The sequence below is a fragment of the Anolis carolinensis genome, unplaced genomic scaffold (genome assembly GCF_035594765.1).
Source record: "Anolis carolinensis isolate JA03-04 unplaced genomic scaffold, rAnoCar3.1.pri scaffold_14, whole genome shotgun sequence".
In the NCBI taxonomy this organism is placed as follows: Eukaryota; Metazoa; Chordata; class Lepidosauria; order Squamata; family Dactyloidae; genus Anolis; species Anolis carolinensis.
In genome coordinates, this window is record NW_026943825.1 from 3,279,342 (window position 1) to 3,307,246 (window position 27,905).

The following is a 27,905-nucleotide window of genomic DNA, read 5'->3' on the forward strand; positions in this document are numbered from 1 at the left end:
TCGGGTCACAACAGTCAATTTTATTTAGTGCAGAAAAATACGGAAGTAAGAGAATTAACCGAAACCTTAAGCAACCGGAGCCATCAGTCTTTTGGGGAAAAAATCCTTTCAATTTCTAGAAAAATAACCCTTCTATAAAACATGGTTCGGCATTCTTCATCCGGGAAGAAGTGTTCCAATATTTTTCAAGTACAATCGAATCTCCATTAACGGCAACTAACTAGCAAAAAATAAAAATAAAACAGAAGAAATAATACTTTAAATAAAAATTAAAAATACATGTATAGTACAGGAAAACTGTGTTACATTAAGTTAGCTTTCTTAATTAGCTTTTTTATGTGTGCATTTCAATATTAACATCACATCAGGGATATAGCATAGTATTAGTTAGGCTTATTTTTAAATAGCAGAGTCCCAAGCAATAAAAAACTACATTGATCTGTGATCTAATATGGGAATTATCAGAAAAACAGGTCAATGGATATTTAAAACAAAAGCAAGAAATACTGCAACTTCCTAACCCATTGCTTACTGGGCCCCGAATCCTGTTTTTTGGCTTTATTATTATAATTATTGTGCAAAAAAAATCTGGAAATATTTGATTAAAATATATATTTAAATTATTATTATTATTATTATTATTATTATTTAAAATATATTTTAATCGAATATTTCCAGATTTTTTTGCACAATAATAATAATAATAATAATAATATTAATAATATTATTATTATTATGTGAAAAAATCTGGAAATATTCAGTAACAATATATTTAAAATTATTATTATTATTATGTGAAAAAAATCTGGAAAGATTCAATTAAAATATACAGTAGAGTCTCACTTATCCAACATTTGCTTATCCAATGTTCTGGATTATCCAAGGCATTTTTGTAGTGGATGTTTTCAATACATGATGATATTTTGGTGCTAAATTCGTAAATACAGTAATTACAACATAACATTACTGTGTATTGAACTACTTTTTCTGTCAAATTGGTTGTATAACATGATGTTTTGGTGCTTAATTTGTAAAATCATCACCTAATATGATGTTTAACAGGCTTTATCCCTCCTTATTATCCAAGATATTCGCTTATCCAAGCTTCTGCCGGCCCGTTTAGCTTGTATAAGTGAGACTTTATTGTATTTAAAATTATAATAATAATTATAATTATTGTGTGAAAAAATCTGAAAATATTCAAAATAACAACAACAACAATAATAATCTTCCTAACCCATTGTTTGCTGGGTCTCGAATCCTGTTCTTTGTTTTTATTATTATTATTATTATTATTATTATTATTATTATTATTATTATTATTACTATTATTTGTCTTCCAAATAAAAAGCTCTAGAAGACCCGCTCTGAGAGGGTTTAGTTTTGACCTAATTTCAGAGAAAATAATATTTTTTTCTCAGAATAAATACTGCATAAATAATGCATTTCCAAACTGAGTCCTATGTTTGCTTGTCAGGCCCCGAAGTTCTGCTCCGTGTCTTCTTTCTTCCAAATAAATGCTCAGATTTGAGAAAGTTGTCTTGGTCATTTTGAAGACATTAATTAATTAATCCCCGATTCATAATTAATCCACAACCGCGGAGCTACACATGGTGTTCATGCCACAGGCTCGGCTTCCTCGGTACAAATAGTAGTAGCCCTGAAAAAAAGGCAAGTGGGGACATAATAATAATAATAATCATTATCATCATCATCATTATCATCATCTTCATAACAATAATAGCTGTTTTGAGTGATTTATAAATAAGAAGAAGAAGAAGAAGCAATCACTTTGAGTTTCTTTGTGAAGAGAAAAAGCAAGATACTGTATAAATAAATATAATAAAAGTAGTAGTAATAATAATAGCTGCTTTGAGTCTCCTTGTGAAGAGATACTACTACTAATAACAATAATAATACATTATAATACATTATAATAGCAATAATAGATACATAGCCACTTTGAGTCTGATTTGTGGAGAGAAATAGTGGAATATAATAATAATATAATAACAACAACAACACATTCTAATACTAATACTAGTAATACACAGCCACTTTAGAGTCTCCTTGTGAAGAGATACTACTACTACTACTACTACTACTACTACTACTACTAATAATAATAATAAATGCATAGCTGCTTTGAGTCTTGTTTGTGGAGAGAAATAGCGGGATATAAATAATAACAATAATAATAATAATATATACTAATACTAGTAAATAGATACATAGCCACTTTAGGTCTCCTTGTGAAGAGATGATGATGATGATAATAATAACAACAATAATAATAATAAACATTATATATTATAATACTAATAATAGATGCATAGCCGCTTTGAGGATAAAAATAAACATATAAACATAATAACAACAACAACAACAACAATAATAATAGATACATAACTGATTTGAGTCTCCTTGTGGAGAGAAAATACAGGATATATTCCTTTCCTTTATCTTCCTTGATCTGATTTGTTGTCGATCCACTTTTTGTGGTTGATAAACAGGATATAAATGAATAATGATCCTAATAATAATCGTATGGCTAACATTCTCGGTGCTTTTCGCTTACCTTTTCTCCCCAGTCTTCGCCCCAGCTGTTCTTAATGGCCCAGAATGGGAGCGCCCCACCTGGAAAAAAAAAGGGAATTACCGTATATACCTGAGTATAAGCCGGATTTGGATGTGTCTAATTCAAGCATGGGCAAACTTGGGTCCTCCGCGTGTTTTATTTATTTACTATTTATTTACTACATTTACATCCCGCTCTTCTCACCCCGGAGGGGACTCAGAGTGGCTTACAAATCAAATGAACATACAATATATTATTAGCATAGCACAATATAAGCATTAAATTACTATATTGTACTATATCATTATATGGTAATATTATTAGTAATATTACATTTAATATATAATATATAATTAATATTATTATATTATATTATTAGTATATTGTATAACATTTTAATATTATTATCAATATTATAATTATATACAATATATTATATATTTATAAATTAATAAATAATAAATACCAATAAAATTATATTAATTGAGGCATCAGTAGGTTAAATGTTTTTGAATATTTACATCAAGCTCAAATTTAAGATAAGACTGTCCAACTCTGATCAAATCATTATTCTCCTCCTCTGCAGTGTAAATGTGCTTATGTATCCTTTTAAGAATAATAGAGTGAAATAATACATGTAATAATAATAATAATAATAAATGCAGTAAAATAATAAATGTAATAATAGAGTAAAATAATAAATGTATTATTAATAATAAAATTAGAGTAAAATAAATGTAAAAATAACAACAATAATAGAGTGAAATAATAAATGTAATAATAATTAATAGAGTAAAATAATAAATGTAACAGTACCAATAATAATAGAGAAAAAAATAAATATACCATATATACTTGAGTATAAGCCGACCTGAATATAAGCCGACCAGGACCCTCAGCCGAGTATAAGCCGAGGGGGGCTTTTTCAGCCAAAAAAAAGGGCAGAAAAATCCCAGCTTATACTCGAGTATATACGGTATTATTATTATTATTATTATTATTATTATTATTATTATTATTATTATTATTATTATTATTCTACAGTATGGTATAGTATGAGCTAAGCCTGTTTTACTTACGTGTGCCATAGCCCACCAAGAGGACTGCGTGGTCGATCATCCACGGGTTGCAAAGGAGGAAGAATGGATGGGAGACGCCTTTTCTATAGAACTGCCGGAAGGAAGGAGAAGAAAACGGTGATTGGAAATAATTTAAAGCCTGAGCATAGTTGGGTTGTTGTGTTTTCTGGGAAACACACACAACAACCGTGTGGTTCCGGCCATGAAAGCCTTTGACAACACATAAGTATAGTCTTGGATAAGTGAGATTCTACTGTAAATATAATAATAATAATAATAATAATAATATGTTACCTTCAGTGACATATTATTATTATTATTATTATTATTATTATTATTATTATTATTATTATTATTATTATATTTACAGTAGAGTCTCACTTATCCAAGACTTGCTTATCCAACAATCTGCATTATCCAAGGCATTTCTGTAGTCAATGTTTTCAATATATCGTGATATTTTGGTGCTAAATTCGTAAATACAGTACAGTAGAGTCTCACTTATCCAAGACTCGCTTATCCAAGGTTCTGGATTATCCAACGCATTTTTGTAGTCAATGTTTTCAATACATCGTGATATTTTGGTGCTAAATCTGTAAATACAATAATTACAGTAGAGTCTCACTTATCCAACGTAAACGGGCCAGCAGAATGTTGGATAAGCGAATATGTTGGATAATAAGGAGGCATTAAGGAAAAGCCTATTAAACATCAAATTAGGTTATGATTTTACAAATTCATATTTTACAAAAGCACCAAAACATCATGTTATACAACAAATTTGACAGAAAAGGTAGTTCAAAACAGAGAAATGCTATGGAGTAATTACTGTATTTACGAATTTTGCACCAAAATATCACGATGTATTGAAAACATTGACTACAAAAATGTGTTGGAAAATCCAGAACGTTGGATAAGCAAGTGTTGGATAAGTGAGACTCTACTGTACTTTATTTACGAATTTAGCACCAAAATATCATGATATATTGAAAACATTGACTACAAAAATATGTTGGATAATCCAGAACGTCGGATAAGCGAATGTTGGATAAGTGAGACTCTAGTGTACTTTATTTACAAATTTAGCACCAAAATATCATGATATATTGAAAACATTGACTACAAAAATGTGTTGGATAATCCAGAACGTTGGATAAGCGAGTGTTGGATAAGTGAGACTCTACTGTACTACGTAGCATTACTGCATACTGAACTACTTTTTCTGTCCAATTGGTTGTATAACATGATGTTTTGATGCTTAATTTGTAAAATCATAACCTAATTTGATGTTTAATAGGCTTTTCCTTAATCCCTCCTTATTATCCAAGATATTTGCTTATCCAAGCTTCTGCCGGTCTGTTTAGCTTGGATGAGACTCTACTGTATACAAATTACCGTGGTATAATAAAACAGAACAATATAACCTCTAAAATCACGACAGTAAATAACACTCTGAAAAGTGGGGAATTCTAGACAGGAAACAATCAGGGCCAGCTAACACGTCCCAACAAAGGATTCCTCCAGGGAGGTGTCAGCCAGTCTTTCAAGCTACAAGGCCATTAAATGCTAATCAAGGTGGCTAATTGACTACACACATAAGGTTGTGGGTGAACTACAACTCACATCATGCCAGGCGAACTCCGAGAAAGTACTGATGAAGTTTGGCATGATGTGAGTTGTAGTTCACCCACAACCTTATGCATTTTGTACAATTACAAATTGACTTTATTAATAAATGTTAGAGAGTCCCCTACCTGCATGGCGAAGGCATTGAGGGCGATGGAGATGGGCCCGTTCTTGGCCAGCCAGGCTGCAATCTCTGAAAGAAAGAAAGAAAGAAAGAAAGAAAGAAAGAAAGAAAGAAAGAAAGAAAGAAAGAAAGAAAGAAAGAAAGAAAGAAAGAAAGGAAGAAAGGGGTTAAAAAATAGGGGAAGAATGCACTACAAAGCCCTGCCTTTGCGCTCCGTAAGGTCCCAAGAGACGCACCTTTCTCGTCCCGAGAGATGGCCACGGAGCTGTTGATGTACACGGCCACCTTCTCCTTGGAGAAGTTACATTTCTGCTCAAACCCCTCGTAGCTGTAGTCGCCCTCCGTCTCCAGGCCGCCTGGAAAAAGGAAAGCAAGTCGTAATATACTCGAGGAAGAAGAACTAATATTCCAGATAAATCGTATCATTATTATTATTGTTATTAAGACTGGCTGGCCATCTATTAGGGGTGCTTTGCTTGTGCTTTTCCTACTTGGCAGAAGAGGGTTGGACTGGATGACCCCTGGGGTTGCTCCTATTATTACTACTACTACTATTTATTATTATTGTTGTTGTTGTTGTTATTATTATTACAAAGCCTGGGTGGCCATCTGTTGGGTGTGCTTTAATTGTGCTTTTCCTGCTTGACAGAAGGCGGTTGGACTGGGGTTGCTCCTATTATTATTATTATTATTATTGTTGTTGTTACTGTTATTGTTAATGTTATTATTATTATTATTGTTATTATTATTATTATTATTACAAAGGCTGGATGGCCATCTGTTGGGGGTGATTTGATTGTGCTTTTCCTGCTTGGCAGAAGGCGGTTGGACTGGGGTTGCTCCTATTATTATTATTATTATTATTATTATTATTATTATTATTATTACAAAGGCTGGATGGCCATTTGTTGGGGGTGATTTGATTGTGCTTTTCCTGCTTGGCAGAAGGCGGTTGGACTGGGGTTGCTCCTATTATTATTATTATTATTATTATTATTATTATTACAAAGGCTGGATGGCCATTTGTTGGGGGTGATTTGATTGTGCTTTTCCTGCTTGGCAGAAGGCGGTTGGACTGGGGTTGCTCCTATTATTACTTATTATTTTTATTATTATTATTATTATTATTACAAAGGCTGCATGGCCATTTGTTGGGGGTGATTTGATTGTGCTTTTCCTGCTTGGCAGAAGGCGGTTGGACTGGGGTTGCTCCTATTATTATTATTATTATTATTATTGTTACTGTTATTGTTAATGTTATTATTATTATTATTATTATTGTTGTTATTATTACAAAGGCTGGCTGGCCATCTATTGGGGGTGCTTTGATTGTGCTTTTCCTGCTTGACAGAAGGCGGTTGGACTGGGGTTGCTCCTATTATTATTATTATTATTATTATTATTATTATTATTATTATTGTTACTGTTATTGTTAATGTTATTATTATTATTATTGTTATTATTACAAAGGCTGGCTGGCCATCTATTGGGGGGTGCTTTGATTGTGCTTTTCCTGCTTGGCAGAAGGCGGTTGGACTGGGATTGCTCCTATTATTATTATTATTATTATTATTACAAAGACTGGATGGCTGTCTATTGGGGGGTGCTTGATTGTGGTTTTCCTGCTTGGCAGAAGGCGGTTGGACTGGGGTTGCTCCTATTATTAATTATTATTATTATTATTATTATTATTATTATTATTATTATTACAAAAGTTGGATGGCCATCTGTTGGGGGTACTTTGATTGTGCTTTTCCTGCAAGGAGTTATTATTATTATTATTATTATTATAAAATAATAATAATAATAATAATAATAATAATAATAATAATACACATCACACAGTCTTAAACACTTGGGAAGTGTTCGACTTGTGATTTTGTGATACGAAAACCAGCATAGACGTCTCGTTTGCTGTGTCATACAATAATAACACAATATAATAATAATAATAAGGCTGTGCAATAAAAAGGAGGGATGAATGATAATGACACATCATAATTTTTCTTCTTACGATTATTATATTAAATTATTATTACAAAATAGTATTATTATTATTATTATTATTATTATTATTATTATTATTATTATTATTATTACAAAGGCTGCTTGGCAGAAGGGAGTTGGACTGGATGGCCCTGGGGTGCTCCTATAATAATTATTATTTTTATTATTACAAAGTCTGTGTGGCCATCTTTTGGGTGTGCTTTCATTGTGCTTTTCCTGTTTGGCAGAATGTGGCTTGACTGGGGTTGCTCCTATTATATTATAATATTATTACAAAGCCTGGGTGGCCATTTGTTTGGGATGCTTTGATTGTGCTTTTCCTGCAAGTAAATAATAATAATAATAATAATAATAATAATACACATCACACAGTCCTAAACACTTGGGAAGTGTTCGACTTGTGATTTTGTGATACGAAAACCAGCATAGACGTCTCGTTTGTTGTGTCATACAATAATACAGTAGAGTCTCACTTATCCAACATAAACGGGCCAGCAGAATGTTGGATAAGCGAATATGTTGGATAATAAGGAGGGATTAAGGATAAGCCTACTAAACATCAAAATAGGTTATGATTTTACAAATGAAGCACCAAAACATCATGTTAGACAACAAATTTGGCAGAAAAAGTAGTTCAATACACAGTAATGCTATGTAGTAATTACTGTATTTATGAATTTAGCACCAAAATATCATGATATATTGAAAACATTGACTACAAAAATGTGTTGGATAATCCAGAACGTTGGATAAGTGAGACTCTACTGTAACACAATATAATAATAATAATAATAATAATAATAATAATAATAAGGCTGTGCAATAAAAAGGAGGGATGAATGATAATGACCTACCGTAATTTTTCTTCTTACGATTATTATATTTAATTATTACAAAATAGTATTATTATAATTACTGTATTACTAAATGATTATTGCAAAAGCTAAATCCTGGTGGAGGGGCTTTTGTGTCCCGCCCTGCCCAGACTCACCCAGCCCTTCGATGGCCTCGTAGGCGTTGGAGGGCAGCCCCCCTCCGCAGGCCTGGTCCAAGGCGTCGCAGTCCAGAAGTTCTGCAAAGGACGGGAGAAGAAATGAATGAATTAAAGGACAGGAATGGGACGGGATCCCCGTCCTCCCTCGCAGGGCCGGCCTGCTGCCTACCTTGCTCCGAGAGCGACACCAGGGAGCCCTTCTGCAGGAACCACTGCCCTTCCACGTTCCCCGTGACCGAGAACGCCCAGCAGGATCCGCAGGCCCCCTGCGCAGAGAGAACACAGAGAGATGGTCATCTGTCGGGAAGGCTTTGGTGGTGCCTTCCTTTATGGCAGAAGCAGGGATGGACTGGATGGCCTTTGGGGTCCCTTCCCCTCTCTCAGATTCTATAATAATAATAATAATCTTGGATAATAATGATGACAGAGTCTCCTTCTCTGGAGAGTTTTGAAACAAAAGGCTGGACAACCATCTGTTGGGAATGCTTTGATTGTGTCTTCATGGCAAAATGGAGTTGGGATTGGATAATGGGTTGGGATTGGATATAAATAATAATAATAATAATAATAATAATAATAATAATAATAATTACAATAATAATAATATATTATTATGTGCTATAATAAGATAATAATAATAATTTTTGATGATGATTAAGGAATCTCCTTTCCTGGAGGCTTTTAAGCAGAGGATGGATGACCATCTGTCAGGAGGGCTTTGTTGATGTCTTCCTGTCAATGGACCGGATAGCCCTTGAGGTCTCTTCCAACTCTAGGATGCAGTTATCATTATTATTGAATAATAATAAGAATAATAATAATAATAATGGAAATACATCACACAGTCCTAGACACTTGGGAAGTGTTCGACTTGTGATTTTGTGATATGAAATCCAGCATATCTATCTTGTTTGCTGTGTCATAATAAAATAATAATAATAATAAAATTAGGCTTATTATTATTATTACTATTATTATTGTAAAAGCCTTATTATTATTTGAAACTCATCTTTATAATAATAATAATATTAGTAATAATAATAATAATTTTGGACAATGATGATGATGATGGAGTGTCCTTTTCAGGAGGCTTTTAAGAGGAGGCGGGATGGCCATCTGTCGGGAGGGCTTTGATTGTGCCTTCCTGCCAATGGGGTTGGACTAGATGGCCTTTGGGGTCTCTTTCAACTCTAGGTTCAGTTGTTGTTGTTGTTATATAATAACTATGATTCTATAATAATAAAAATAATAATGGAAAATAATAATGATGATGATGGATTCTCCTTCTCCGGAGGCTTTTAAATAGTGGCTGGACGGCCATCTGTCAGGAGGGATTGGATTGTGTCTTCATAGCAGAATGGGGTTGGACTGGATAGCCTTTGGGGTCTCTTTCAACTCTAGATTCAATAATAATAATAATAATAATAATAATAATAATAATAATAATAATAATAAATATTATTATTATTATTATTATTATTATTATTACTAAAATAATAAATATATTCTTATTATGGATAATAATCATCACGATGATGACGCACCTGGTCCTTGACCACCGTAACAGCCCCGTAGTCCCTCCAATCCCATTCCTCCGGAGCCGGGTCATGAGAGGTCGGAGCCACTTTCATGGGCCGGACGGGCTGTTTGGCCAGCATTGGGTTCAAGTACATGGTGCGGAACTCCTCCTCTGGAAAGGAGAAAAAAAGGCTATAATATGTATCTTCTATAGAAAAACATTTTAATATGTATATTGACAGAATTCTTAAAATGTTTACGTGTTTTAATTATGCTGTAACTGGCCTCGAGCCACAAGGAGAGAGGGGTAAGAAATAAAATTATATTATTATTATTATTATTATTATTATTATTATTATTATTATTAGGCTACAAGCTGGACATAAACCAAGAGGTGGGTAAGAAATAAAATAATAATAATAATAATAATAATTAGACTACAAGCTGGACATAAGCCAAGAGGTGGGTAAGAAATATATTAATAATAATAATAATAATAATAATAATAATAATAATAATAATAAATGAAATCCAGCATATCTATCTTGTTTGCTGTGTCATACAATAATAATAATAATAATAATAATATTTAGAGTACATGCTGGACATAAGCCAAGAGGTGGGTAAGAAATAAAATAATAATAATAATAATAATAATAATAATAATAATAATAATCAATGCACTACAAGCTGGGTGGGTATTATTATTATATTATTATTATTATTACTATTAGTAGACTACAAGATGGACATAAGCCAAAAGGCAGTTAAGAAATAAAATAAAATAAAAGTAATTATTATTTTATTATGACACAGCAAACAAGATAGATATGCTGGATTATTATTATTATTATTATTGGACTACAACCTGGGTGGGTAAGACATATTATTATCATCATCATCATCATCATCATCATCAGTGGACTACAAGCTGGACATAAGCCAAGAGGCAGTTAAGAAATAAAATAATAATAATAATAATAATAATAATAATAATAATAGGGTTGTTGTATGTCTTTCGGGCTGTATTATAATAATAATAATAGGCTACAATCTGGACACAAGCCAAGATACAGGTAAGAAATAAAATAGTAGTGGTGATAATAATAATAATAATAATAATAATAATAATAATAAATGGGGAACAAGCTGGATATAAGCCAAGAGGTGGGTAAGAAATAAAATTATTATTATTATTATTATTATTATTATTATTATTAGGCTACAATCTGGACATAATCCAAGAGGTTGGTAAGAAACAAAATAATAGTGATAATAATAGTTATTATTATTATTATTATTATTATTATTATTATTATTATTATTATTGGACTACAAGCTGGACAGGTAAATAATAATAATAATTATTATTATTATTAGGTTACAAGTTGGACATAAGCCAAGAGGTGGGTAAGAAATAAAATTAAATAATAGTAATAATAATAATTATAATAATAATAATAATAATAATAATAATAATAATAATAATAATAAATGGACTACAAGCTGTGACGCTGCAGCAAAAAAGGTCTATGTGATTGTAGGCTCTTCTGCTTTGGGGTGGACTGGATGGCCTTTGGGGTCCCTTCATCCTCCTTAACTACCTGTTAAGTCGCTGAATTTGGTGACTCCATACTCGGCGCTGCCCCGGTCCAGCTGCTGGACGACCCGGGCCTTTTCCAAGTTCTCGACGAAGATCTGGAAGCGCTTCTTGGCCTCTGCGGGGAAGAAGGCAATTAATTAATTAACTTAATTAATTAGAGGAGAAGCGTGACGATTGAACCGCCCCTTGGCTCACCCCTTTGGTCCTTGTAGCTCTTCTGATAGGTGGCCACAAAGTCCTTGAAAAGGGAAAGCTGGTGCAAGGAGTCGCCCTGCGGAAGAAAAGGGACGAGCCACAATAAATAAACCCTCACCCACAAGAATATATTTCTAAAATTATAAACTCTCTGCTCACTGTGACCAAGACTCTGCAGTGTTTTTTTGGATCCAAATTAACCATTGCCTTGGAGACACTCCATGGATGAAAGCCAGAGCTCAATTATGCTCATTTAAGCGGTGAGGTAATAAATGCCAGAGGCTGTGCTATAAACTCTCTGCAAACTGTGACCAAGACTCTGCAGTGGTTTTTTTTTTTAATTACAACTAACTGCTTGCCTTGGAGAGAGTCCACGGATGAAAGCCAGAGCTCAAGTATTTATTTATTATTTAATAGCAACATTTATATCCCACGCTTCTCACCCCGAAGGGGACTCACAAATTATATATACATCTATATATATATAAATGAGTGATGGCATCACGGCGACCCACAAAACAATAGGCCCCCCAACCTCGAAATTTGACAACACAACCCATCATCCATGCCTCTAGGTTGATACAACAAAAAGAAAAGAAAAATAGAGTCCTAATTAGAGAGAGAGGAATAATTGCTGTTATCCAATTAATGTAGCCAGTTAAGGCTAAGCTCCTCCAACTTGGTCTCCTAGCACCTCAATAAAAAATAATAAAAAACACTAAAAAAAATAATTAAAAACACTAAAAAATTAATACAATAAAATACTATAATAACAGAAAAGAACTAAAAATAATACAAGAAAATAATAAAATATAATAAATAAAAAGATAACTTACAATAAAATTAATAAAAAATACAAATAACGTAAAATAAAAATTACACAACAATTTTTAACCAATACCACCACCACTTTGCCACAGCAACGCGTGGCCGGGCACAACTAGTCTATATATATAAAAGAGTGATGGCATCACGGCGACCCACAAAACAACAAAACTATACGCCCTCCAACCTCGAAATTTGACAACACAACCCATCATCCATGCCTCTAGGTTGATACAACAAAAAGAAAAGAAAAATAAAGTCCTAATTAGAGGGAGAGCAATAATTGTTTTTATCCAATTGCTGCCAGTTTAGAGGGCTAATCTCTGCCCACTTGGTCTCCTAGCAACCAACTCAGCCAAGGGACAGCCAGGGTTCAGTTAGGGGACAGGCAGATTTAGGCCTCACTTAGGCTTCTTCCACAGATTATCTAATTTGCACTGGATTATATGGCAGTGTAGACTCAAGGCCCTACCACTCAGCTATATAACCCATTTATAATCTTATATTATCTGCTTTGCACTGGATTATCTTGACTCCACACTGCCATATAATCCACTTCAGTGTGCATTTTATACAGCTGTGAAGAAGGGGCCTCATATAATCCAGTTCTAAGCAGATAATATAAGATTATCAATATACAATATACAATTCCTCAATACTTTATTTCCCATACCACCATACTTCGCCACAGCAACGCGTGGCCGGGCACAGCTAGTACATTATATTATCAGTATAGCACAATATAAGCATTATATATTATATTGTACTATACCACTATAGTACAATATTATTAGTAATATTACATGTAATAATAATAATAATAATTTTATTTTTATACCCCGCCTCCATCTCCCCGGTCGGACTCGGGGCGGCTTACAGATACAAAACGAACATACAGTAACATCAAGTACCAAAAAAGGCCCAAATGAAATGAAAATTTAAAAACATAAAATAAAATCACAATCTTTAATAGAACACAAGTTAAAACACAGGAATGAAATCATAAAATGAACTGGGCAACAGTGCGCTAAGTGAGACTTGTAAACATGGAGGAAGTTAAAAGTGCTATAATATATAATAATATATAATAATAATAATAATAATAATAATAATAATAATAATATATAATATATTGTAATATATAATATACAATTATAATAGTGTGTTATTATTATATTTTATTACATTACTAGCTGTGCCCGGCCACACGTTGCTGTGGCAAAGTGGTGGTGGTATTGGTTAAAAATTGTTGTGTAATTTTAATTTGACATTATTTGTATTTTTTTAATTAATTTTATTGTAAGTTATCTTTTTATTTATTATATTTTATTATTTTCTTGTATTATTTTTAGTTATTTTCTGTTATTATAGTTTTTTATTGTATTTTTTAGTGTTTTTACTTATTTTTTATTGGGTTGCTAGGAGACCAAGTTGGAGGAGCTTAGCCTTCTAACTGGCAGCAATTGGATAAAAGCAATTATTCCTCTCCCTCTAATTAGGACTTTATTTTTCTTTTCTTTTTGTTGTATCAACCTAGAGCTGTGGATGATGGGTTGCGTTGTCAAATTTCGAGGTTGGGGGGCCTGTAGTTTTGTTGTTTTGTGGGTCGCCGTGATGCCATCACTCTTTTATATATATAGATAATATTATTATAATATAATAAGTATACTTATTTAAGTGGTGAGCTACCAAATGCCAGAGGCTGTGCTGTAAACTCTCTGCTTCACTGTGACCAAGACTCTGCAGTGTTTCGATTTTTGGATCGGACCTAACTGCTTGTTTTGGAGACAGTCCATCCCACTATGCAGTTGGAGGAGGCGGCCATGAAAGGATGGATTCACATGCCTACCTACCCTGTTTCCCCTAAAATAAGACATCTCCAGAAAATAAGACCTAGCAGAGGTTTTGATGAATTGCTAAATATAAGGCCTCCCCTGAAAGTAAGACCTAGCAAAGTTTTTGTTTGGAAGCATGCCCGCTGAACAGAACACCAAAGCATGCAGGATTGGTAAATGTACGTACCATAGAGTGTTGTACATGGAAATATTGGTAGTAACAAATTCTTGACAGGATTCACAGTTTGTCTGGTTATGCTGGTTTGTGATGTCAACTACTGTACAGTATATAATAAATGTTCATTTTTTTGTTCAACAATAAATGTGAATTTTTCTTCATGGAAAAATAGGACATCCCCTGAAAATAAGACCTAGAACATCTTTGGGAGCAAAAATTAATATAAGACACTGTCTTATTTTCGGGGAAACACGGTAGCAGGGGTGTTGTGTGTGTTTTGCTCTTCTTCTCCTCCACCCCCGCAATAGAGTCTATAAAGGTCCTACCTGCAAGTTCTTCTCCTCCTGGGACGACTCCTCGCCCTCCGTATCCGGAGCCTTGGGGTGAAGGACCTCCCAGGCTCCCCATTCCGACACCTGGGCGATCTCAGAGGGCTCTGGAGGAAGAAGATAAGAGAAAAATTATATATATATATATATGTGTGTGTGTGTGTGTGTGTGTGTGTGTGTGTGTGTGTGTATATACACACACACACACACGCATATATACATACATACTCTGCATGTTTGCCTCCTAAGCTAGACACTCTTTACAGCCATGAAATACAAACAGCGGGATACTTATGGTTGAGCATTCAGCTCACAGCAAGCAGAGCGCATCACGTTCTGCTTTATGTGAGCTGAATGCTCAACCATAAGTATCCCGCTGTTTATATTTTTGGATGCTCTGCTGTGTGACACTCTTTACAGCCATAAAATACAAACAGCGGGATACTTATGGTTGAGCATTCAGCTCACAGCAAGCAGAGCGCATCACGTTCTGCTTGCTGTGAGCTGAATGCTCAACCATAAGTATCCCGCTGTTTATATTTTTGGATGCTCTGCTGTGTGACACTCTTTACAGCCATAAAATACAAACAGCGGGATACTCATGGTTGAGCATTCAGCTCACAGCAAGCAGAGCACATCACGTTCTGCTTGCTATGAGCTGAATGCTCAACCATAAGTATCCCGCTGTTTATATTTTTGGATGCTCTGCTGTGTGACACTCTTTACAGCCATAAAATACAAACAGCGGGATACTCATGGTTGAGCATTCAGCTCACAGCAAGCAGAGCACATCACGTTCTGCTTGCTATGAGCTGAATGCTCAACCATAAGTATCCCGCTGTTTATATTTTTGGATGCTCTGCTGTGTGACACTCTTTACAGCCATAAAATACAAACAGCGGGATACTTATGGTTGAGCATTCAGCTCACAGCAAGCAGAGCGCATCACGTTCTGCTTGCTGTGAGCTGAATGCTCAACCATAAGTATCCTGCTGTTTATATTTTTGGATGCTCTGCTGTGTTTTTGGGGATTTTCCCTCGATTTTAAAGACAGAACTCTGTATGTTTGCCTCCTAAGCTTGACACTCTTTACAGCCATATGGCAAAGCATCCAAAAATATAAACAGCAGGATACTTATGGTTGTGCATTCAGCTCACAGCAAGCAGAGGGCATCAGGAGAGAATACTTCTAGAACATGGCCATACAGCCCGGAAAACATACAACCCTGTGATCCCGGCCATGAAAGCCTTCGACAACACATAGAACTCTGCATGTTTGCCTCCTAACCTTGACACTCTTTACAGCCATAAAATACAAACAGCGGGATACTTATGGTTGAGCATTCAGCTCACAGCAAGCAGAGCGCATCAGGAGAGAATACTTCTAGAACATGGCCATACAGCCCGGAAAACATACAACCCTGTGATCCTGGCCATGAAAGCCTTCGACAACACATAGAACTCTGCATGTTTGCCTCCTAAGCTTGACACTCTTTACAGCCATAAAATACAAACAGCGGGATAGTTATGATTGAGCATTCAGCTCATAGCAAGCAGAGCTATTTGCAGGTGCCAGCAGCACCGTCAGAGCCTTTGTAGTTTGTCTGCTTTGTTGTTAACTAGTAATTGCTTCTTACTGCAGCATTTTATTGTTTTATAATTTTAGTTTTTATAGTCCTATAGCTTACTGATTTATTGTTTGTTTGTAGAAGTCTCACCATATCCTAGCTGATCCGAGTGCTTGCAGCAACTTCACAATGATGTCTCTAAAGGAGGCAGAGACCCGGTTTCCCCCAAGTGAAAATTGTGCAAATTGGATGGCTTCGTGAGATGAAGCCTCAATCGTTTTATTTACGGGCCGAGAGGCCTGAGTCAGACTCGACTTACCGGCCGGGCGACACTCTTGCTTCACCAGTTCTTTCAGGTCGGCCCAGGGCTGGGTCCAGACTTCAAACCGGCACGACTGGGAGGAGAGGAAAGAGAAATAATAATAATAATAATAATAATAATAATAATAATAATAATAATAAAACTTTATTTATACCCCGCCACCATCTCCCCGCGGGGACTCGGGGCGGCTTACATGGGGAAGACGCCCAAACAACATAGGACAAAATATAGGCAACATAATACAAATCACACTATAAAAAGATAAAACAGTAATACAATATATCAATTAAAACAAAAATACAGGATAAAAAATTGCATTTAAAACACATAAATGGTAAAATCGTAATAAACACAGGATAGATTATTAAAAACTCTCTGGGGCAGATTAATAGAAGCATTGTGGAAAGCAGCCCACAAAGCCCGGTCGAAAGGGAAACCCGTAGTGTTTTATAGCGTGTTTTAGGATATTCTATTATTATTATTATTATTATTATTATTATTATTATTATTATTATTATTATTACAAAGGCTGGGTGGTCATCTGTTGGGGGTGCTTTGATTGTGCTTTTGCTGTATGGCAGAATAAAAGGGGTTGGATTGAGTGACCCCTGGAATTTTTGCTATTATTATTATTATTATTATTATGACACAGCAAACAAGATAGATATGCTGGATTTCATATCACAAAATCACAAGTCGAACACTTCCCAAGTGTCTAGGACTGTGTGATGTATTTTGTATTATTATTATTATTATTATTATTATTATTATGACACAGCAAACAAGATAGACATGCTGGATTTCATATCACAAAATCACAAGTCGAACACTTCCCAAGTGTCTAGGACTGTGTGATGTATTTTGTATTATTATTATTATTATTATTATTATTATTATTATTATTATTATTATTATTATTATTATTATTATGACACAGCAAACAAGATAGACATGCTGGATTTCATATCACAAAATCACAAGTCGAACACTTCCCAAGTGTCTGGGACTGTGTGATGTATTTTCGGATGATGCTGCAGATCCCAGCAGGGTGGCCTTTTGCAGTTGGCAGATCGTAATTTTGTCAATGTCTATTGTTTCCAAATGCCGGCTGAGATCTTTTGGCACGGCACCCACTGTGCCCATCACCACCGGGACCACCTTTATTTTTATACCCCGCCTCTATCTCCCCAAAGGGGACTCAGGGCGGCTTACATGGGGCCAAGCCCGAATAAAAACAATCGCAATATAAAACACAACAATAGATGAAAGACATGCACAATTATAAAAATTTAAACATTAGCCAATAAAAACAAATGACAAGAACTAATAAAAACATGGATTAAAACAGGGAGGTTGGGTAAGGTGCACCAGTAATATTATTACTACTATTATTAATAATATTATTATAACAAAGGCTGGATGAAATTCGAGGGGATAGCTTGTGTAGTTTTTAGAAAAATGTTGTTTGTAAAAACTTCAAAACTTTTCTGACCATCAGCGGAGGAGCGAAACGTTCTGAAACTTGGGGGGCAAATAAAGTCACAAAAATTTTGTAATTCCATAATAGATCCAACACGAACCCCGTACAGATTTTTTTTCACAACACTTTAGAATCAGAATAGAGGGTCGCAAAAGACAAAAAAGCTGTTTTGTGTGAATTGGAGACCCAAGGTTAAACTTAGGGAAGTTGGGGACGGTGATTTGGCAATGGCCGGGATTGGGGGTTTCTTTTACCTCCTTTCCTTCTATTGGGATTATCCTCGGTCAGCTGACCGTCCCACTGAGCTGCCCTTGTTTGGAGAGGAAGTGCGGCCAAAAGGGATTCAGCTGAGCCCGGGTCACAAGGTGGCATGTGAGCGGAAAGAGCGAGCGGGCACCCCATTCCCTCCCTTTCACAAAGCAGAAGGAGAGGCCTCCAGGCCGCAGGGCCTCTCTGAGCATGCACAGAGTGCTGCCATCCCGCCCAGAATGAATATGGGGGTCTCCTCCAACTCTAGGATTTCATATCTATATATATAAATGAGTGATGGCATCACGGCGACTCACAAAACAACAAAACTACAGGCCCCCCAACCTTGAAATTTGACAACACAACCCATCATCCACGCCTCTAGGTTGATACAACAAAAAGAAAAGAAAAATAAAGTCCTAATTAGAGAGAGAGAGGAATAATTCCTTTTATCCAATTGCTGCCAGTTAGAAGGCTAAGCTCCTCCAACTTGGTCTCATAGCAACCCAATAAAAAATAATAAAAAACACTAAAAAATAATTAAAAACACTAAAAATTAATACACTAAAATACTATAATAACAGAAAATAACTAAAAATAATACAAGAAAATAATGAAATATAATACATAAAAAGATAACGTACAATAAAATTAATTAAAAAATACAAATAACGTCAAATAAAAATTACACAACAATTTTTAACCAATACCACCACCACTTTGCCACAGCAACGCATGGCCGGGCACAGCTAGTGTGTATATATAATATATGTGTGTGTGTGTGTGTGTGTGTGTGTGTGTGTAATGTGACGTTTTACTATGGAGTAAACAACAAAACCACTGAACCAAATCACACCAAAGTTGTGTTGTCGAAGGCTTTCATGGCCAGGATCACAGGGTTGTTGTGTGTCTTTCGGGCTGTGTGGCCATGTTCCAGAAGCATTCTCTCCTGACGTTTCGCCCACATCTATGGCAGGCATCCTCAGAGGTTGTGAGGTATGGAGAAAACTAAGTTGCTTAGTTTTCTCCATACCTCACAACCTCTGAGGATGCCTGCCATAGATGTGGGCGAAACGTCAGGAGAGAATGCTTCTGGAACATGGCCACACAGCCCGAAAGACACACAACAACCACACCAAAGTTGGCCACAAAAGACATAGTCATACAACAAACAAATGCGCAGAAATGTCAAGGACAGAAACCCTTTATAAAGAACCAAAGGAAGACGGGCACAGTTTTGTTCAGTAATATTCATCTATATATTAAAAATGTAATGTGTGTTTTACTAAGGAGTAAACAACAAAACCACTGGACCCAATCACACCAAATTTGGCCACAAAAGACATAGTCATACAACAAACAAATGCACAGAAATGTCAAGGACAGAAACCCTTTATAAAGAACCAAAGGAAGATGGGCACAGTTTTGTTCACTAATATTAATCTATATATAAAAAAATGTAATGTGTGTTTTACTAAGGAGTAAACAACAAAACCACTGGACCCAATCACACCAAATTTGGCCACAAAAAGACATAGTCATACAACAAAGAAATGCACAGAAATGTCAAGGACGGAAACCCTTTATAAAGAACCAAAGGAAAATGGGCACAGTTTTGTTCACTAATATTAATCTATATATTAAAAATGTAATGTGTGTTTTACTACTACTACTACTATTATTATTATTATTATTATTATTATTATGACACTTCTATTGCTGGGGAAAAATAAATATACAGATTTTAGAAAGGTCTTTTTAATGGCAATGGTTTCGAAGAAGGAAACCAGTTCCTACCATGTGCTCTGGCTCTGTGACAGAGAGGCAACCACCGGCCTCAGACTCGCTCAGTCCGCATTCAGTCTTCAATAAGGCAACGTCCAGGTAATACTTGATCCCGTTGACCACCTGGAAGCAAAAAAGCACATTTTAAAGAAGGATTTTGAACAGGAACGGTGGAGAAATTGTGTCCAGGCAGGAGGCAGAGAAATGTATTGCTAACAAGTGTCCTGACCTTCGCAAACTGTTGAGCAGCCCTGTGTTGAGTAAACATAAATCTCCTATCTAACTGCTCATTAGACTGTACACCTGGAGTCTCCTCCTCTGAGCTCATCTCTGCTTCTGACCCTGCTTCCCTAGTGAACGGTAGTGTTGTGCGCACTATTTGTTCTAGAGTTCTATGCACAAATGTCCAGTAATTATTACTATTCAGGTTCCAAATTGATGTTGTTTTATATAGCTATAATGTTTAAATTTTGCTGATTGTGTTTTAATCCACGTGGATAGGGCTTGTCGCCATGTGAGCCGTCCCGAGTTCCTTCGGGGAGATGGAGGCGGGATACGAAAATAAAGTTATTATTATTATTATTATTATTATTATTATTATTAGGGAGATGGAGGCAGGGTACAAAAATAAAGTTATTATTATTATTATTATTATTAGGGAGATGGAAGCGGGGTATAAAAATAAAGTTATTATTATTATTATTAGGGAGATGGAGGCGGGGTACAAAAATAAAGTTATTATTATTAGGGAGATGGAGGCGGGATACAAAAATAAAGTTATTATTATTATTATTAGGGAGATGGAGGCAGGGTACAAAAATAAAGTTATTATTATTAGGGAGATGGAGGTGGGATACAAAAATAAAGTTATTATTATTATTTTATTATGACACAGCAAACAAGATAGATATGCTGGATTTTGTTTCACAAAATCACCAAGTCGAACACTTCCCAAATGTCTAGGACTGTGTGATGTATTATTGTTGTTGTTGTTGTTGTTATTGTATGACACAGCAAACAAGATAGATATGCTGGATTTCGTATCACAAAATCACAAGTCGAACACTTCCCAAGTGTCTAGGACTGTGTGATGTATTTTCGGATGATGCGCACAGATCCCAGTCGGGTGGCCTTTTGCAGTTGGCAGATCGTGATTTTGTCAATGTCTATTGTTTCCAAATGCCGGCTGAGATCTTTTGGCACGGCACCCAGTGTGCCCATCACCATATAATATTATTATAATATAATTATATATATAATATATATAATATCACTATAATAATAATAATAATATTATTAGAGAGATGGAAGCGGGGTAAAAAATAAAGTTATTATTATTATTATTATTATTATTATTATTATTATTAGGGAGATGGAGGCGGGGTACAAAAATAAAGTTATTATTATTATTATTATTATTATTATTATTATTATTATTATTGGAAACTGTGGGGCACGTGTCTCCTGTCCGCCCACGGCCAGGCCCTGACCTACTTGTGGATCCCCCGGAGCGCATAAACACCTGTGCCAATCTCTTTGCCGCTCGTCGGGCCCAATCAGGATCAATACAGATGAAGGTCAATGGCAGCGCGGGGTGGCTAACGAGCCCGTTAATTAGAGAGCGGCAGATTCCCACACGTAGGCGCCCCAGAAGCCGCTCACCGAGGAGAAATCCGTCCACAGTAATTACTTCAAGGCAAGCGGATTGCCAATCCAATAAGGAGAGGATCATGAGCCGCAGAGGCATGAAACCCCGGAGCCCAGATCAGCAGAAACAGCCTCTCGACACCGCCTACCCGGCAGGGACGTTGTGACAACCCAACAGGCAGGAAAATAAATATCAATAATAGCAAATCCGTAGGAAGAGGGTCGTCTATCTATCTATCTTTTATCTATACACATAATAAAAGTGCAAATGCGTATGTGGCACAGGTGTCCACTTACACAGACAGCCCATAAATAATAATAATAATAATAATAATAATAATAACAACTTTATTTATAGATGTTCCAAGGGTAATCCAGCCTCCACATAACAATAATAACAATAATACTTTATTTATAGATGTCCCAAGGTAATCCAGCCTCCACATAACAATAATAACAATAATACTTTATTTATAGATGTCCCAAGGTAATCCAGCCTCCACATAACAATAATAACAATAATACTTTATTTATAGATGTCCCAAGGTAATCCAGCCTCCACATAACAATAATAATAATAATAATAATACTTTATTTATAGATGTCACAAGGGTAATCCAGCCTCCATATAACAATAATAACAATAATACTTTATTTATAGATGTCCCAAGGTAATCCAGCCTCCACATAACAACAATAATAATAATAATAATAACAATACTTTATTTATAGATGTCCCAAGGGTAATCCAGCCTCCACATAACAATAATAACAATACTTTATTTATAGATGTCCCAAGGTAATCCAGCCTCCACATAATATTAATAATAATAATAATAATAATAATAATAATAAAACTTTATTTATAGATGTCCCAAGGGTAATCCAGCCTCCACATAATAATAATAATAATAATAATAATAATAATAATAATAATAATAATACTTTATTTATAGATGTCCCAAGGGTAATCCAGCCTCCACATAATCATAATAATAATAATAACAACAACAACAACAACAACAACAACAACAACAACACTGGGTGCCGTGCCAAAAGATCTCAGCCGGCATTTGGAAACAATAGACATTGACAAAATTATGATCTGCCAACTGCAAAAGGCCACCCTACTGGAATCTGCACGCATCATCCGAAAATACATCACAGTCCTAGACATTTGGAAGTGTTCGACTTGTGATTTTGTGATACGAAATCCAGCATATCTATCTTGTTTGCTGTCTCATAATAAAATAAAACATAATAATAATAATAATAATAATAATAATAATAATAAAACTTTATTTATACATGTCCCAAGGGTAATCCAGCCTCCACATAATAATAATAATAATAATAATAATAATAATAATAATAATAATAATAATAATTAATCTTTATTTATATCCCGCCACCATCTCCCCGCAGGGACTCGGGGCGGCTCACATGGGGCAAAGCACAATCAGCAAAGTTTACAAAAACAACAGCGTAAAATACATTACACAATATGCAAAAGATAAAACACAATAAGGCAATAAAACAAGAGTTAATACAACAATAATAACAGTAATAATAGATGAGGGTGATGTGGGCGAAACGTCAGGAGAGAATGCTTCTGAAACATGGCCAGACAGCCCAGAAAACTCAGCACCACCCTGTGATTCCGGCCATGAAAGTCTTCGAGGTTTAACCCCCTCCCTACACTGACATTGTAGGTCACAGTGAGTGCCACATCCCAGGGTTCCTTTCTCCATTGGTGTGGAATTTGCATGACCCCGCCCACTGCCTCTCTCTTAATCCTTTCCTAAGTAAGTAAGTATGTAAGTAACCCTTCCTATTCTTTTCTACGGCACAAAGCAACTGAACCTACTAGAACAGGGGTCCCCAAACTAAGGCCCGGGGGCCGGATGCGGCCCTCCAAGGTCATTTACCTGGCCCCCGCCCTCAGTTTTATAATATAATATATTGTATATACATATAATATTGATAATAATATTATAATGTAATACAATATAACACTAATAATAATACCATATAATAATATTAATTATATATTCTATATTACATATAATATTATTGATAATATTACAGTATAGTGGTATAGTTCAATATAGTAATATATAATGCTAATACTGTGCTATGCTAATAATATATTGTATGTACATATAATATTGATAATAATATTATAATGTAATACAATATAACACTAATAATACCATATAATAATATTAATTATATATTCTATATTACATATAATATTATTAATAATATTACAGTATAGTGGTATAGTTCAATATAGTAATATATAATACTAATACTGTGCTATGCTAATAATATATTGTATGTACATATAATATTGATAATTATAATGTAATACAATATAACACTAATAATAATACCATATAATAATATTAATTATATATTCTATATTACATATAATATTATTAATAATATTACAGTATAGTGGTATAGTTCAATATAGTAATATATAATGCTAATACTGTGCTATGCTAATACAGTAGAGTCTCACTTATCCAACATAAACGGGCCGGCACAACGTTGGATAAGCGGATATGTTGGATAATAAGGAGAGCTTAAGGAGAAGCCTATTAAAGATCAAATTAGGTTATGATTTTACAAATTAGGCACCAAAACATCATGTTACACAACAAATTTGACAGAAAAAGTAGTTCAATACACAGTAATGCTATGTAGTAATTACTGTATTTACTAATTTAGCACCAAAATATCACGATGTATTGAAAACATAGACTATAAAAATGCGTTGGATAATCCAGAACGTTGGATAAGCGAGTGTTGGATAAGAGAGACTCTACTGTAATATAATATATTGTATGTACATATAATATTGATAATAATATTATAATGTAATACAATATAACACTAATAATAATACCATATAATAATATTAATTATATATTCTATATTACATATAATATTATTAATAATATTACAGTATAGTGGTATAGTTCAATATAGTAATATATAATGCTAATACTGTGCTATGCTAATAATATAATATATTGTATGTACACATAATTTGTAAGCCACTCTGAGTCCCCTTTGGGGTGAGAAGGGTGTGATACAAATGTAGTAAATAAATGCAGTAAATATTAAATAAATAAATAAATAGATTTTAGACTTAGGCTCGCCCAAAGTCTGAAATGACTTGAAGGCACACAACAACAACAACAACAACAACAACAACAACCCTAATTAACTTGACTATCTCATTGGCCAGAAGCAGGACCACACTTCCCATTGAAATCCTGATAAATGTATGTTGATAAAATTGTTTTTATTTTTAAATATTGTATTGTTCTTTCGTTGTTGTTGTTGTTGTTGTTTTTGCACTACAAATAAGACATATCCAGTGTGCATCGGAATTTGATTGTATTTTTTTTTTCAAATGATAATCCGGCCCCTCAACAGTCAGAAGGATTGTGGACCGGCCCTCGGCTTAAAAAGTTTGAGGACCCCTGTACTAGAGAGAGAAGTTTGGGGAGAATTCGCTATGATTTATAGGAGTTGTAGGGACTGGGATGTATAGTTCACCTGCAATCTAAGAGCACTCTGAACACCACCAACAATAGACCTGGAACTAACTTGGCACACAGACCCAAAACTGCCAACTTTGCATACTGGTGGGGTTTGGGTGTGACTGACCTTGACCTCCAGGAGTTATAGTTCACCTGTATTTAGAGAACACTGGACCCATCTGGTGACGGATCTGGACCAAACTTGGCACAGAAATTCAACATACTGTATATACTCGAACATAAGCCTAGTTTTTCAGCCCTTTTTTAAGACTGAAAAAGCCCCCCTCGGCTTATACTCGGGTGAGGGTCCTGTTTGGCTTATATTTGGGTCAGCTCATACTCAAGAATATATGGTACATTTATTATTTTTCTCTATTATTATTGGTATTATTACATTGATTATTTTTCTCTATTATTGTTGCTACTATTACATTTATTTTACTCTATTTTTATTATTATTATTGCATTTATTATTTTACTCTATTATTACATGTATTGTATCTATTATTATTATTATTATTATTATTATTATTATTATTATTATTATTATTACATGTACAGTAGAGTCTCACTAATCCAAGCCTCGCTTATCCAAGCTTCTGGATAATCCAAGCCATTTTTGTAGTCAATGTTTCCAATATATCGTGATATTTTGGTGCTAAATTCGTAAATACAGTAATTACAACATAACATTACTACGTATTGAACTACTTTTTCTGTCAAATTTGTTGTATAACATGATGTTTGGATGCTTAATATGTAAAATCATAACCTAATTTGATGTTTAATAGTCTTTTCCTTAATCCCTCCTTATTATCCAAGATATTCGCTTATCCAAGCTTCTGCCGGCCCGTTTAGCTTGGATAAGTGAGACTCTACTGTATCGTGATATTTTGGTGCTAAATTCGTAAATACAGTAATTACAACATAACATTACTACGTATTAAACTACTTTTTCTGTCTAATTTGTTGTATAATATAATGTTTTGGTGCTTAATTTGTAAAATCATAACCTAATTTGATGTTTAATAGGCTTTTCCTTAATCCCTCCTTATTATCCAAGATATTCGCTTATCCAAGCTTCTGCCGGCCCGTTTAGCTTGGATGAGACTCTACTGTATTATTTTACTCTATTATTATTAAAAGGATACATAAGGACATTGACATTGAAGAAGATGAGAATAATGATTTGATCAGAGTTGGACAATCTTATCTTAAATTAGAGTTTTATGTAAATATTCAAAAACATTGAACCTACTGATGCCTCAATTAATGTAATTTTATTGGTACAGTAGAGTCTCACTTATCCAACATAAACAGGCTGGCAGAATGTTGGATAAGCGAATATGTTGGATAATAAGGAGGGATTAAGGAAAAGCCTATTAAACATCAAATTAGTTTATGATTTTACAAATTAAGAACCAAAACATCATGCTTAACAATAAATTTGACAGAAAAAATAGTTCAATACACAGTAATGCTATGTAGTAATTACTGTATTTACGAATTTAGCACCAAAATATCACGATGTTTTGAAAACATTGACTACAAAAATGCGTTGGATAATCCAGAACGTTGGATAAGTGAGACTCTACTGTACATGTATTGTATTTATTATTATTATTACATGTATTATTTTACTCTATTATTATTAAAAGGATACATAAGCACATTGACATTGAAGAAGATGAGAATGATGATTTGATCAGAGTTGGACAATCTTAAATTTGAGCTTTATGTAAATATTCAAAAACATTTAACCTACAGATGCCTCAATTAATGTAATTTTATTGGTATCTATTTTTATTTCTGAAATTTACCACCCTTGGCTTATACTGGTGTCAATGTTTTCCCAGATTTTTTGTGGTAAAATTAGGTGCCTCGGTTTATATTCAGGTTGGCTAATTTGATGTTTAATAGGCTTTTCCTTAATCCCTCCTTATTATCCAACATATTCGCTTATCCAACATTCTGCCGCCCCGTTTATGTTGGATAAGTGAGACTTTACTGTATTAGAAAATAGCTATTGTACTTTATGATGATAAGTATCATTAGAAAATAAATCCAACTTGGCTCTGAACCTGGCCTACCTCGCAGGGTTGTTGTTAGAAGCCTGAATGGAATTAATCCATAGGAGAAAAGAGTAAGAATAGTGATGATAATAATAATAATAACAGACCTGGCTCTTGGCGGACCGCAGCGCCCAAAAGCTTCCGTCCTTCCCTTGGAGACCGGCCTGGGCCAAGGCGAAGCGAGCAGCGTCCTTCGCCTGGCCGCTCGGGCTTTCCTTCAGCGCCTCAGCGGCTGACAAGAGCAAAATCCCGCAGAGAAGATGCGTCGCCTTCGCCATCCTCACCTCGAATGAGGAGAATCCGCTCTGGCAGCTGGCCCCACCCAGAAAGGGGC

The 27,905-nt window shown here is 34.6% G+C and overlaps 1 protein-coding gene across 1 annotated transcript; it reads right to left on the minus strand.

The window, feature by feature from the left end:
- ctsf (cathepsin F) lies at positions 1–27,905 on the minus strand. Its single transcript, XM_062964900.1, has 14 exons — positions 27,679–27,905; positions 20,308–20,418; positions 16,779–16,854; positions 14,889–14,998; positions 11,725–11,800; positions 11,531–11,644; positions 9,953–10,098; positions 8,578–8,674; positions 8,406–8,486; positions 5,644–5,763; positions 5,412–5,476; positions 3,658–3,748; positions 2,579–2,637; positions 1–1,660 (listed from the first exon to the last, which is right to left on the minus strand). The coding sequence occupies exons 1-14, from the start codon at positions 27,847–27,849 to the stop codon at positions 1,586–1,588; spliced, it is 1,392 nt and encodes a 463-aa protein (XP_062820970.1). The 5' UTR covers positions 27,850–27,905; the 3' UTR covers positions 1–1,585.